Below are 13,720 nucleotides of genomic sequence, written 5' to 3'. Positions count from 1 at the left end.
ATATATGTATAAATATATATATAGCTTAAAACCCTTTCTCACACCATATAGATAGCAAAATGAGATCCCTTGCCAGAAATAGAAAATTACCACAAAAATAAATACAATGAGGCACAGTGTTTCTCCCTGGATGTCTTTTCCCCTGTTAAGGCTCTGAGCCCCAGCTTGCACCTGCACTGCTCTCTCCATTAAAGAGGAACGATGGTGTTGGAAACGCTGAAGACTTAGGGCACCACATGCACACTTCCTCCTTGTAGGATCTAAAAGATGGAAGCGGGAGGGTGATTGTCATCTTCACCACATAAAGTTATTGCAGACAGCACGTGGGAACGTGGGGTCTCTGGACAGTCCCCCCAACCCCCACAATAGACAACTGATGTCCCCACTCTGAGTTTCATCTTTCTTCCTGAGCTGTGCACCCCACCCCAGGTACTTAGCAAGCACTCAGTAAATTCCACAGATAACTTGCCAAGTACCTAATACACACCAGGTACTGTTGTGGCATAAAATATGCAGTAGTGAATGAAATAGACGAGCTAATTTTAGATGCTGAGTTCTGATAGAACTGACATGATGGGGTGATGGGGTGGTAGAGCTGGGGAGCAGTAATGGGTGATCAAGGGAAGCCTCTGGGAGGTAACATGAATAGAGCTATTTGATGCTTGTATGGTAGTTGGTGCTGGGTGTTGTGTGTGTGGAGGTGGCTTAGGTCCAGTCTTTGACCAGGAGGAATCCTTCCCCACCCCAAGCCTGTGTGTGTCCCATCTTCCCCTAAAACTAAAGTTTGGACTTGCTGGCCAGAGGTGAGAATACCTGAGGAAAGAGATGGGTCTTCAGGCAAGTGGATCTCTGTGAAGTGTGGTTTTAGATAGGAGACTTGAGTTCACATCCTCTGCCACTGTTTCATTCTGGCCTTGGGCAACTAACAGCTCCAAGCCCAGTAGTGATGGGTATGGGCCTACAGCCAGATCTAGCTTCTCCACTTACTGACACTAACCTTGGACAAGTTCCTTAAGGCTCTGTGCTTCCATTTCTACCTAGAATGGGATTATAATGGTCCCCCTTCAAGGTAGTGCAGGGTATGCATTTGAACTAATAAACAAAAATATGCATGGTGAATTCTTTATTAAATAACTAGTATCCCAGATGAGAAAGGTGAGGCTCTGAGAGTAGTTTAGGGCAGTCAGGAAGTGGTTTCTGAGAAGAAATAGTGATCGTGGTTGGACATCGCCTAGCCTAAAGCCCAACATATAATATTCACTCCGTACTTGAGAGCTGGGGCTATTTCTGGCAATCAAAGGGCTGCCTTGTTCTGCTGCCCCTCAGCACAGGAAATTCCAAGGTGGTTTTTCCATACTGGCTCCTCTTGTTCTGTCTCCGGGGGCACAGCTGAAGGGCCTAGGTCTCCAAGCCAACTCAGAAAAGATGGAATTGGATATTTTAACCTGCCTGTCTGAGCCTCTCTGTTGAGGGGGGTGACTTGTTACTTGGAGTGGCCTGGGCTGCCTTGGGCCTCTTTGGGTATTTCCTTGGGCTGGCAACCCTCACCCTGTCCTTGAAATGGTTCTGCCTGGGTAGCAGGCTCAGAGGTGGTGTGGGCGAAATCTGGGGCTGGTTTAAGGAGGGGACCAGACTCAGAACACAGGTTTCCTTATGCTACTGCCGAGGGAGGGCGGGAGGAAACTGGAGACCCCATTCCTGCCTTAGCCACTGTCTTGCCCAGAGTCCATGATGGCTTGGTCCTTGGTGTTTCTCGGTGTCGTCTTGCTGTCTGCCTTCCCGGGGCCTGGTGCCGGCGGCCGCCCCATGCCCAAGCTGGCTGACCGGAAGATGTGTGCCGATGAGGAATGCAGCCGTGAGCGTTAGGGGTCCCGGGGTGTGTGGAGGGCTTTGGTTGCTAGCCTGTGTGGAGGGTGCTTTCACTCCCTTCTATATTCCTTCTCCAGACCCCATCTCCATGGCCGTGGCCCTTCAGGACTACGTGGCCCCTGACTGCCGTTTCTTGACCATACACCAGGGCCAAGTGGTGTATGTCTTCTCCAAGCTCAAGGGCCGAGGGCGGCTCTTCTGGGGAGGCAGCGTGAGTCTTGGGAGAACAGAGGAGGAAAGGGTAGAGAGCTGGGGTGGGAGCGTACCCTACTTTTTTACCTACAGGGCAAATCCCAGGGAGTGAACTGAAGTACAGTCGGCAGGGGGTGGCTGCTGTGATCCACTCTGTTTTTCTTTCTTTAGCAATTATTAGGGCATGTCCTGTAGTGCCAAATTGCTATAGACACCGAAGGTACAATAAAGAATGATGCCTTTTATTCTGATGAAGGAGACAAGCCATCAAAAATACCAACTCGTGTGTGCTGCTTTGAGAATTAGTATAAAGTGACTGGGTGACTAATTCACATGGGGTGGTCAGGGAGGACTTTGCAGCAGGCGACTTTAAGCTGAGATTGGACTGACAAGGATGGAGCCAGCTAGATGATCAGGGAGGAGCAAGTGTGCACAGGACTTGAGCAGGAATGAGCTTGCCATGTTCCCAGACCCCGGCTTTTAACTCCTCTTCCCCAGGTTCAGGGAGATTACTATGGAGATGGAGCTGCTCGCCTGGGCTATTTCCCCAGTAGCATCGTACGTGAAGACCAGACCCTGAAACCAGCCAAAACCGATGTCAAGACAGATGTGAGTATCTTGGGGGCTGGCAAGAATCTGGAGGGAGGACCTTTGGGTTGCAGTGACAGGCAAAGATGCTCCTAACCTCAGCACCCTAGCAACCTCGGCGCCCTGGCAGCCTCGCTGCGTGCGCTGGAACAGACTCCCTGCCTTTTCTTATTTGAAAGATGAGTGATTTCTAAATCCAAGTTCGATTGAGAGCTGCAAAGTTGAGCGCTCTAGGCTAATTTGCATATCACTTGTGCAGCCAAACCTGGTCCCTGAGGCTGCAGCATTTGCTAAAACCGCTAGATCCTTTGTGGTGTGACCACTGGTTTTCTCCCCACTGTTTCCCCTTTCTCTTTTTCAGATATGGGATTTCTACTGCCAGTGAGCTCAGTCTATGCTGTCAGTGCTGTTGTTTCTCCCCGACTTTATGCAAATACATCAGCCAAGTGCAAACTGGGTCTCTGTGGTCTTTGTGGTGGGGATCTAGAAAAAAATGTTTCCCCCAGGTTTCTGAATCTAGCCAATCAACCCACCAACTGTGGTGACATAAGTGGTTGCTAGGCAGAGTTTCATGGGCTGAAGGCTCTGCTCCAAGCTCGGTCGAGGTGGGCTCCTAAGCTTAGCTATTACAGACAAATAAATGAGAAGATGGAATAACTGAACAGCCATATTGGGGAATTATAGTGTCCTTTCTAGACCAATAGGAGAACTATTGAACTGTTGGGAATGAGCCAATGGGACCATGAGCAAGACACAAATCATAGAGCAGAGGTTTTCTGGGTTCTCTTGTAAGATTTTCCGCAAAGGGAGGTAGGAGGTTAATTTGTGCGTACCATCCCAGTTTTCATCCTTCCTGCCTTTGAGATCAGTACTTCCAGCTCAAGGTAGTTCCTCTTCTAGGCTCTGTCAATCTTACACTTATTCCCTTCTTTGTATCCTTATCCCCGCCCCCAAGTCCGCTCCTACCCAATCTGGAATCTCGACTCTGCCCCTGGGCTCCAGACCAAATCCGTTTCGGAGCTGGGCGAAGCATTTGTGGCACCACCAATCGCTCGTCTTGGTCCCGCCCCTTTAGACCCTGCTCCTCTTACCACCAATCTGCGCCTTTGTCCCGCCCCCTACCTGCCGAGTCCTCCAATCCCGGCCTTGGGGAAGCGTTCCCTAGTATCCCGCAGCGTTAGCGGGTCGCGCCGGAGGGGGGTGGAGGCGGAAGTGGCGGCGCCGGCCCCGGGAGTAGGAAGGAGCCGGGGCTGCACCCCGAGCAGAGCGGCTGCCAGCCGAGGAGCAGGCGCGGCCGTGTCGCCATTTTGCGGCCCTAAGCGGCCGCCACCGAGTCATGGCTGAGACCTACGGTGAGGGTGGTGGGCGGACGCTGGGGTCTGGGGTCTGGGCCCAGGAAGGATGCGGCCTGTGTATGGGGCGGGGCCTTATATGCCAGGGGGCGGGGCCTGGTATTATGGGGCAGAGCCTAGAGGCTGCTGGGAGGGGTTTAGTGGGTGTGAGGCTGAGTTTAGTTAATTTGGGCGGAGCCTGAGGGTCTGGGGTGTGGGCGAAATCTGGAGCGGGATTTAAGGGATGCAGTGAGGATGGGTCATGGTAGACCTTGAAGGAAAGGATGATCCTCACTGTGTCTGGGCGGAGCCTGGGTAGATTGGGCGGAGCTGACTGTGAATGGCAAAGATCAAGCTTGATGGTCTGGGGGATACTGAAGGGATGCTCTGGACCCAGGGATTACCCTGGGAGAGGGCTGGAATGCGGTTGCGGGTGCGTAGTTCTTTAACTAGGGGGTGGGACTAGCGGCAAGGGGTGGGGCTTAAGCTTGAGACTAGCAGTAGTGCCTCGGACTGCGGGAGGGAAGAAGGGACAGAGTTGGAAAATCCGGATGTATGGATGGGTAGAAAGTGGGAGAACAGGGTTCAGTAGAAAGAACAATGGATTAAGAGTCAGAGGGAGCTGCATTCATTCAACGAATAGAGAAAAGCTGAGGGAACAATGCAAAGAGGCTGAGGTAGGAAACAGCTTGTCATCTTCACGGAGTAGACAAGGCCAGAGGCTGGAGTGCGGTGAATGAATCAGAAAGTGGTAGGAAGCGAAGTTGTGGGGCGGGGAGGGGAGGGGGGGCAAGGACAAGATTGTAGTCCTTGATAAAATGGTTTTCAAGAGGCTTTAGCAAAGTAATAGTTACTTGGACTCTGGAGCCAGTTGGTCTGGGTTTGAATCGCAGCTGTACCTAGCAGTGGGATCTTGGGCAAATCAGTTAACCTTTCAAGACCTCCGTTTTCTCATCTGGAAAATGGGGATAATTATTAGTATACCTCCTTCACAGAGCTTTCCTGAGGATTAAGTGAGTTGTTGATGTAAGAAAAGACTTTTACTTGTGCTGGGTATGTGGTAAGCACTCTGCAAGAATTATCTGTAATGGTTGTTACCCACAGTTCTGTATCTGCTTGTGTCTGTTTCTCTCCCTGTAATTGTGATGTTCTCCTGGTTTCCATCTTTCCATGTCTTTCTCTCCGAATGGGTTTTTCTTGAATTTGGCTCCATCCGCTCAGACTTCCTCTTCAAATTCCTGGTGATTGGCAGTGCAGGAACAGGCAAATCATGTCTCCTTCATCAGTTCATTGAGAATAAATGTGAGTTTCTGGGAGTGGTTCTGGGTGCACTAAACCATGGACAGGGCCATGGTGGGGGCAAGTAGGCAGCTGTTGGGCAGGGGTGGGGCTGGCCTTAGGTACAACTTCAGTGCTGGCTGCCAGGTCCGTCCTTTGATATACACTCTTTGCGAGGTCCTCCTTGAGCCTCAGTCAACCCAGCAATGAGAATGGGTTTCACAGGCCTCAGGGACGGGGAATCCTCTGAGCGCCCTCCTGTCTCTTCTCTCCCTCCCACTCCCAGTCAAACAGGACTCCAACCACACAATTGGCGTGGAGTTTGGATCTCGGGTGGTCAACGTGGGTGGGAAGACCGTGAAGCTACAGATTTGGGACACAGCTGGCCAGGAGCGGTTTCGGTAGGTGGGCTGGGCTCCCAGTGAGAAAGCGTGGGGGAGAGGGGAGGAGAGAGAAGGGAAAGAGGCATGCAGAGTTACCTGGAACCATAATGACAGGAGCAAGGGCACACTGAGAGGGTGGGCAAGGTAGAGAGAGAGGGCAAGAGAGACTGTGATGAGCAGGTCCATGTAGTCAAAGAAAGAAGGTATCTTGGAGAGAGGATGGCAGACAGACAAAAAGAGATTGAGAAGGAAGCATGATTAGGAGTGGGAGGGCCAGGGAAGGATGACCGACCCTAGCGAGACCCTGTGGGATAGACCCATATGGCTGGAAGGATGGAGACTTATTTCCAGGGAGCAATAAGGCCTGGAGAGGAGGAGATGCTTGAGGTGGGGCAAGGAGCAGAGAGTAACTGAAAATGACTGAAACAGAGAAGGAAAGTTGAGAGGTACAGACACTCAGGAAGGGAGAAAAAGAGACAGACTGAGAGAGAAGAGGGAGATTAGGACACTCAAATAGAGGTGAGAAACAAAGACAGGGAGAATGGGACAGGTGTGGCCAGAGAGATGGAGAAATGGATGTTTCTGGGGGACAGGCCAATGTGGAGGGCTCAGCACACAGTATGTCTTCAGGAAATGTCTGCAGAAAAAGTGATAGACACATGGAAACCCTGAGTGAGAAATAGCCAGCAGAGAGAAACAAGGGAATCCAGCTCCTGGGAAAGGGTGGTCCCTGGTCAGCACTGAGTATCTTCTGAGTTAATATTCATGTAAGAGTTCATTCTGTGAGCTGCCCAGAGACAAAGAGAGGATGCAGGAGAGAGAGGTGTGCGACTGCGCCAAGATGGCAGTAAGTGTTCTGTAAATGGTTGTGGTGTGATTGCACGAGTTCCAGAGGGATCCAGCCTGGTGACACAGCAAGAAGCAGACAGTTAACCACCCTGGGAACGGGGCCTCCCCAAACAGCAGGAGAGAGCTGAGCAGATGTAGTTGCGTAGTGCTTGCCCAAGACTGGGCAAAGGGGGGATGACAGAAAATGTTGAATGAATGGGAAACGATGAATGAAAGGGAAAGGGTGACAGAGCCAGACCAACAGAGATGGAGAGAAATAGAGAATTAAAGATAGATACAAAAAAAAAAAAAAAAGATAGATACACATACAAGACATAGAACGGTACATACCAAGGAAGAGATGCAGAAAGACAGGGACACAGAGAGAGTCAAAAGTGGGGAGAGGGGATTCCCTGGTGGTCCAGTGGTTAGGATTGGCACTTTCACTGTCGAGGTCCCCAGGTTCCATCCCTGGTCAAGATCCTACAAGCTACATGGTGTGGCCAAAGACAAACAAATGGTAGGGAGAGATTGTGACAGAGGCAGGCAGCCAAGATAAAGATTGAGGGAAGTAGGCTACCAGTGGGAGAAACTGTAGTGAGACCCAGACCATGGCCAGGTTTAGGAGGAGGGGCCAGCAGTGCAGGGGGGCCTCCGAACCACCAGTCTCTCTCCGCAGAGTGGGGCAGTCTTGGGGCAGACCCCAGCCTCGGGGGTGACTGGGTCCCCCTGGCCCCACAGGTCGGTGACACGGAGTTATTACCGAGGGGCAGCCGGAGCCCTGCTGGTATATGACATCACCAGGTGGGTGCAAGGAGCGGGTGGGGTGGGGCCCGGGCTGCCGCCGCCACTGCACCTGCCTGCCTCCTGGCTCCCTTTTCCACAGCCGGGAGACTTACAACTCGCTGGCTGCCTGGCTGACGGATGCGCGCACACTGGCCAGCCCCAACATCGTGGTCATTCTCTGTGGCAACAAGAAGGACCTGGATCCGGAGCGTGAGGTCACTTTCCTGGAGGCCTCCCGCTTTGCCCAGGAGAACGGTGAGGGCTAGGTGGCGGATCAGTGGGGCAGGGGACCAGCAGAGGAATGGGGGCCGTTCAGGGGGAGCCTGGGAGAGCCCCCTAGCTCTCTGTGGCTCTGCTCAGCAGGGCAATGTGCAACTTTAGAGGTCTGCATTCAGATCTGGGTGTTGGCCATGTGCGGGCTATATGACCACTCCGTTTCCCCATCTGGAAAAATGGGTGCCCCTCTGGACCACCTCCCTTAACTATCACACACTCTGCTTCACATGGCGTATGATGGTTAAAGGGAGCTGGTCCAGGGGAACTCTTGGCACGGCTTGGATGAATGGGTGCTTGATGAATGTTGGCTGCTAAGAAGGTTTCAGCCACCATGGGGAGGAAGCATAGAATATTGGTATAAGGTGGAGACTGCAAACCCTGATGGCCATAGGGGACAGGCACATTTTGTGAATAAGGGAGAAGGGCAGGGGAGACCCTCAGGTTAGCAGGCACTGATGTTAGGGGAATGGACAAGACTGACAGCCACACTGAAAGGTATGTAAGTACGCTATCATCATAAAGACCACAAATAACAAATGTTGGCGAGGATTTAGAGGAAATGAACCCCTGGTACGCTGTTGTTGGGAATGTATACTGGCGCAACACTTTTGAAAACAGTATGTCAGTTTCTCAGAAAACTAAAATTGAACTACCATGTGACACAGCAATCCCACTCCTAGGTATGTATCTTTAAAAAAAACAAACCAAAAAACAAATTCAAAAAGATACCCCAATGTTCATAGCAGTATTATTTATAATTGCCAAGATATGGAAGCAACCTCTGTCTATCCACGGATGAATGGATAAAGTGGTATATATACACAATGGAATACTATTCAGCCATAAAAAAGAATGAAATAATGCCATTTGCAGCAACATAGATGGACTTGGAACATATTACTAAGTGAAGTAAGTCAGAGAAAGATAAATACTGTTTGGTATCACTTATATGTGGAATCCAAAAACTAAACTAGTGACTACAACAAGAGGTATGCAGGTCTAAACTCATTTGAAAACATTGTGTTGGCTCACATCTGCTGACTTAGGGTCTGTCCATGTTCCTTCATTTTGTAACCTCTAGGTTTAGAGGATTTGCTATCAGAAAGATGTGGGTTTGAATGCTGGCTCTCACTTACTGTGAGGCCTTGTCACATGGCTAATGGGTGGACTGTAAATGGGGCCTGTGCTGGATGGTGCTGGGGACACAGTGATGAAAACAGCCCTGGGCCCAGCTCTCATGGGACGGAGGGAGGAGGACCATTTCCAGAGAGTGATAGTGCAAAGAGGCCAGGGCTGGGAAGGGGGAGGCGAACAGGTCAATGAGAGCCCTGGGGAGGCACCTGATTCACCCTGGGAAGTCAGGAGGGCTTCCTGGAGGAGGAGATAGGAGCTGAGTTCTGAGGGTAGAGCCCGGTGGGTACCTGGGGAAGGGGGCATTCATGGCAGGGGAACATATTGTATGGAGGCCCGAAGTGAAGGCTTGAGGGACAGAATGAGAGGTAGCAGGTCAGAGCAGGTAGCAGTGGAGGTTGGAGACTGACTGAGGCCCTGACCGTCTTTTGAGTGTCTGTCCCCCTGCCCCCACCAGAGCTAATGTTCCTGGAAACAAGTGCTCTCACGGGTGAGAATGTGGAGGAGGCATTCCTGAAGTGTGCCCGCACCATTCTGAACAAGATTGACTCAGGTGAGACCCCCAACTGACCGGCCTGGGAGTGGAAGGCAGAGCCCAGAGGTTTCCAGGGACTGGTCCTGACCTCTCCCCTCCCTCCCCCCAGGTGAGCTGGACCCGGAGAGGATGGGCTCCGGCATTCAGTACGGTGATGCCTCCCTTCGCCAGTTGCGGCAGCCTCGGAGTGCCCAGGCCGTGGCCCCTCAGCCCTGTGGCTGCTGAGACCTGCAGAGTCAGGTGGGATTCTGGGGACCCGGGAGCTGCAGGGCTGGTCTCCCAGCAATGGGGAGGACAGAGCAGAGACAGCGACGTAGAAAAGGAGACACAATCAGGAAAAGGGGCTGTCTTCCCAGACACGGGAGATCCACCCATTCTTCTCATCCCACTGCCAGCTCTCTGCCCTGCATCTCCGACCCTCCCATTCATACTTCCTCAAATGTCTGTTGAGCACCTACTACGTGCCAGACCCTGTTCACAGCATGGGGGATAACAGCAGTAGGGAAAACAGGCAAGAATCCCTGCCTTCGTGGAAGAGACAGACAATAAACAAGACCCAGGAGCAAACCGTATAACAGCCAGAGAGATAAAAGCTATGGAGAAGAATCAAGCAGGGTGGGGAGGTGGAGGAGTGGACGGTCAAATGGGATGATGTGGGGAGGGCTCACTGAGAAGGTGACATTTGAGCAAAGACCTGAAGGAGGTGAGGGAGGGGGTCGTGTGGGGACCTGGGGGGAGAGTGTTATAAGCAGAAAGAAGAGCCAATGCAAAGGCCCTGAGGTAGGGTCCTGCCTCCCCTGGGTGAGGAAGTCAAGGCACCCAGTGTGGCTGCAGTGGAGTGAGTGGATGTGTATGTGGATGTGTGTGTGTGAGTGTGTTGGGGGGTAGGTGAGCAGAAGATGAGGTTGGGGTGGGGGAAGCAGATGAGTGAGGGCCTCGTGGGCCACGGGGAAGGCTCTGGCTTATACAAGCAGAGAAGGGACAGGATCTGATTCAGGTGTTCATAGGGCCCCTCTGGCTGCAAACAGAGAGACTGTGGGGGGGGGCGGGTGGGGGTGGGGATGGGGTGGGCAGGGGTGGTTGCCCAGAAACCAGTGAGGAGGCTACTGCAAATTCAAGACTATGGTGGACAGGACCAGGGTGGGGGCAGAGGAGGGGTTGAAAGGTGACTTAGGTTAGATCATTTTTGCATCCAGGCATGTCCCCTCTTGATGTAATCGTAAAGCACAAATCTGCTTCTTTCCCTCTGTTCTTCTGGTAACCTCCCCTGCCTCATCCAGGAAGCCTTGCTTCCCCTATGCTTGGTTCAGAGTCCTTGGCAGGCTTGAAAGACTTGGTCCCATCCTCACCTCTCTGTGGGTGACTACATCTTGACAGTTCTTGTCTCTCTGCTTCAAACCCACTCGCCACCACCCCCCTCACCCCCGCCCCAGCCATTGGCAGCTCCAGGATGGCCTTGGAGCAAAGTGGTTAGACCTTGGACACAGGTACTTTGACAGCAGAGCCAACATAATTTCCAGATGAATGGATTTGAGAGAGATGAGTCAAGGGTGAGCTCTTGGGGTGGGGCTCCTTTCCTTCCAGGCCTCTGCATCAGCCATGCCTGTCCTCCTACCTCCCTTCTCAGGCCAACTCCTATTCATCATCAGGTCTCTGCTAAAATGTCTCTTCCCAAAAGGGGTCACTGTCTCTAGATGGGCAGTCTGACAACTGCCCCTCCTTTTTATTATTATTTCCTTTTTTTGGCTGTGCTGAATGGCTTGTTGGATCGTAGTCCTCCAACCAAGGATGGAACTCTCGCCCTCGGCAGTGAAAGCGCAGAGTCCTAACCACTGGACCACCAGGGAAGCCCCTGTCCCTCCTTTTTAAAGTGTTCAACTCTGTCCCCTCCATCATTACTTACATTGTGTGGTGTTTGTCTCCCCCATCTGAGAAGGTGACTCATCACAGACTCCAGAGCTGGGCTGCCTGCATTTATACTCCGACTCTCACTGCATAGTTGCGTGACTGTTGGCAAATTATTTAATGTCTCTGGGCCTTGGTTTCCTCATCTGTAAGTGGGGCTAATAATAGTACCTACCTCAAGTGAGTATTGAGAAGATTAATTAAGTCATGTAAAGTGCTGAGAACAGGGCCTGACAGTCAGTAAACTAAGACTCAATAAACTAAAGACCGTTTATTATTTTTCTTCTTATCCAATTTAAAGACTCTGGGCTGTGTAGAAACAGATGGGTTTCACCTCAGGACATAGTTTTGAGTCTGTTTCAGGGTTTTCTCAGTGAATCAAATCTAATGAGTGCATTTTGAAACTGTTGATTGCAATCTACAGGAGGAAATACACTTTGTATGTTGGTCTAATGCAGTCACACACATAGAAAACTAAAACACACATTTTCCTCATACTAATATTCTTAAAACAGAGGTGAAATTCACATAAATTTAGCTATTTTAAAGTGTACAATTCAGTGGCATTTAGTACACTCACAAGGTTATGCAACCATCACCTCTGTCTAGTTTCAAAGCATTTTCATCATTTTAAAAGGAAACCCCATACCCTTTAAACATTCACTCTCTGTTCCCCCTCCAGCTTCTGACCTACACCCACTTGCTTTCTGTGTCTGTGGACCAACATTATTATGTATGAAGCACTCTGGTATTTTTTATTTTATTCTATTTCAGTGAAAAATTGCTCAAGGCCCACCAAACTGATTTCCCTCCCCACTAGTGCAGTTGTGCACATTGGGATCACCTGGAGAGCTTTAAAAGCTACTGATGCCTGGGCCTTACCCCAGAGATTCTGAAGTGATCTGGGTATTTCTAGAAGCTCACAGGTAATGCTGTCTTCAGATAACCACAAAGCAAGAACCGATTGTCCAATGTATCTCTGACTTGGAAAACACTGGAATGAGACCTAGAGTTTAGGTAGTCCAGGAACACAGAGGCACACAGAGATACAAATGTGGGGATACAGAATGTAGACACCAAGACGCCCCTCTACAGACTCAAGGAGACAGCTCTCTGAGGCAAATACACAGGGGAATGTGGGTGCCCTCAGAGTGAGAGCCGCACATTACCTGCAGACAAGAAACAGAAAGTCAGAAAATGTAGCAAGTTAGGGAGAAAAAGTATAGACAGAAGGGCATAGATAGGAGGGCAGGAAGATACCCAGAAAGGCGACAAAGCTGCAGCTGACAGACCTGGGACCCCCCAGTTCACCTCACACTTTTCTTACAGCTCACCTGCTCTCCAGGACCAGCCCTGTCCTTCCGTCTGGGGCCCAGACCCAGGCCCTGGGAGGCCGAGCCCCTCACCTGCCCTGGCCCCAGAGAAGCTGCCCTGCCACCGGCCTCCCTTCCCTGGCCTGGTGGGGCCTGGCTGAGGGGCAAGACTGAGCCATGGGGGAAGGGGGAATCTCTCCGAACCTGCTGCTGCTTCCTCTGTCTTGGCTAACCCCTGTTTCCCCTGAACCCCTAACTCCTCTTTGAACATACTCAGAGAGTTCACAAAGCCTGAGACCAGGGCCATTTGGCCTCAGCATCCCTGGCCCTGCCATTGCGAGTACGTGTTATTTATTACCTGGAGGCCTGTCCTGTCCCAACACCCCTCCCCCCCATAAAGCATTGTTTACACCTGTGTCATAGCCTCTGTCATTTTGGGGTGGTGGGGAGGGAAGGGAGGCAGATGAGGTCCCTGATTATGTTTGGAGTCCATGTTTTAGGGTTGGACATGATGTGGGGGTCCACCATGACTCCATGGCTCAGGTGTCTGTTGTGGAGGAATTTTGCCCACATATGTAACACGAAGGTCCTTCTGTTTGTGATGGGTGTGATGGGATCTGTAGGAATGGGTGCTGCTTGTGTGTGTGTGACACTTTGCTTGTTGAGTGCTCTGTGCCTTTGGTGATTATGTCTACAAGGGTGGTGTTGTCTGGGACACCGAGGCTAGGGAATGAGAATTCAGGCCTGTGGGTGAGCCCTGGGTCAGCCCAGTGGGTGATACTTAGGCATTTCTGATGCCTGAAAGTATGAGGCAGTGTCTAGTTACTGCTTGACTGTGTATATGTGCCCCTTAGATCTGTGTGTGTTTTGGTGTGTATTTGGCTCTGTTGACACACCTGTATGTGATCATGAATCCTGTGTGTGCCCCTGAGGACTGTGTGGGCTTTTATACTACCCTGACCCCCATGCATACTTAAGATCAGTGTGTTACCTCCAGTGTCCAGGTGGACCGCTGACACCTGCACGTGCTCTGCCAGGGACTGGTGCAGCCCACTGAGGACACTCCCAGTGACTCGCTCTCCCCCAGGCTGGCCTTAAACCGTCCTTAAGGGAGGCCGGAGGCCCTGCTCAGCCTGGGGGCTGGTGGAGGGGGCGGGGCATTTAAATGACCGCATCTGCATTTTATCCCCCCAAGTCAGGTCGTCCAGAATGTTCAAAAGACTCGAGACAATCATGAAAACGTCTTCTCTGACTGGCTTTCCTAGCTGGTTTTATTCGGACTGCACACAGTTGTCCCGAAGGGGC

At 51.4% G+C, this 13,720-nt stretch overlaps 2 protein-coding genes across 3 annotated transcripts; both read left to right on the top strand.

Annotated features, from left to right (window-relative positions):
- Window positions 1-121: 121 nt before the first annotated feature.
- On the top strand, window positions 122-3,102 carry MIA (MIA SH3 domain containing). Its single transcript, XM_043435809.1, has 4 exons — window positions 122-1,855; window positions 1,947-2,080; window positions 2,560-2,670; window positions 3,011-3,102. Exons 1-4 carry the CDS (start codon window positions 1,729-1,731, stop codon window positions 3,032-3,034), a joined length of 396 nt encoding a protein of 131 aa, XP_043291744.1. The 5' UTR covers window positions 122-1,728; the 3' UTR covers window positions 3,035-3,102.
- Window positions 3,103-3,244: 142 nt separating this feature from the next.
- Window positions 3,245-12,830, top strand: RAB4B (RAB4B, member RAS oncogene family). 2 transcript variants are annotated; one of them, XM_043435806.1, is made up of 8 exons: window positions 3,245-4,001; window positions 5,202-5,282; window positions 5,545-5,659; window positions 7,211-7,273; window positions 7,356-7,510; window positions 9,120-9,215; window positions 9,307-9,437; window positions 12,432-12,830. In XM_043435806.1, exons 1-7 carry the CDS (start codon window positions 3,986-3,988, stop codon window positions 9,420-9,422), a joined length of 642 nt encoding a protein of 213 aa, XP_043291741.1. In that variant the 5' UTR covers window positions 3,245-3,985; the 3' UTR covers window positions 9,423-9,437; window positions 12,432-12,830. The 2 variants fall into 2 exon arrangements, with proteins under 2 accessions (XP_043291741.1, XP_043291742.1); XM_043435807.1 differs by lacking the exons at window positions 3,245-4,001; window positions 5,545-5,659 and adding an exon at window positions 4,492-4,657.
- The last annotated feature ends 890 nt before the right edge of the window (window positions 12,831-13,720 follow it).

This window comes from Cervus canadensis, chromosome 18 (genome assembly GCF_019320065.1).
Source record: "Cervus canadensis isolate Bull #8, Minnesota chromosome 18, ASM1932006v1, whole genome shotgun sequence".
In the NCBI taxonomy this organism is placed as follows: domain Eukaryota; kingdom Metazoa; phylum Chordata; class Mammalia; order Artiodactyla; family Cervidae; genus Cervus; species Cervus canadensis.
The sequence above is the reverse complement of the archived record's forward strand: the minus strand, read 5'-3'. Positions and strand labels throughout refer to the sequence as shown.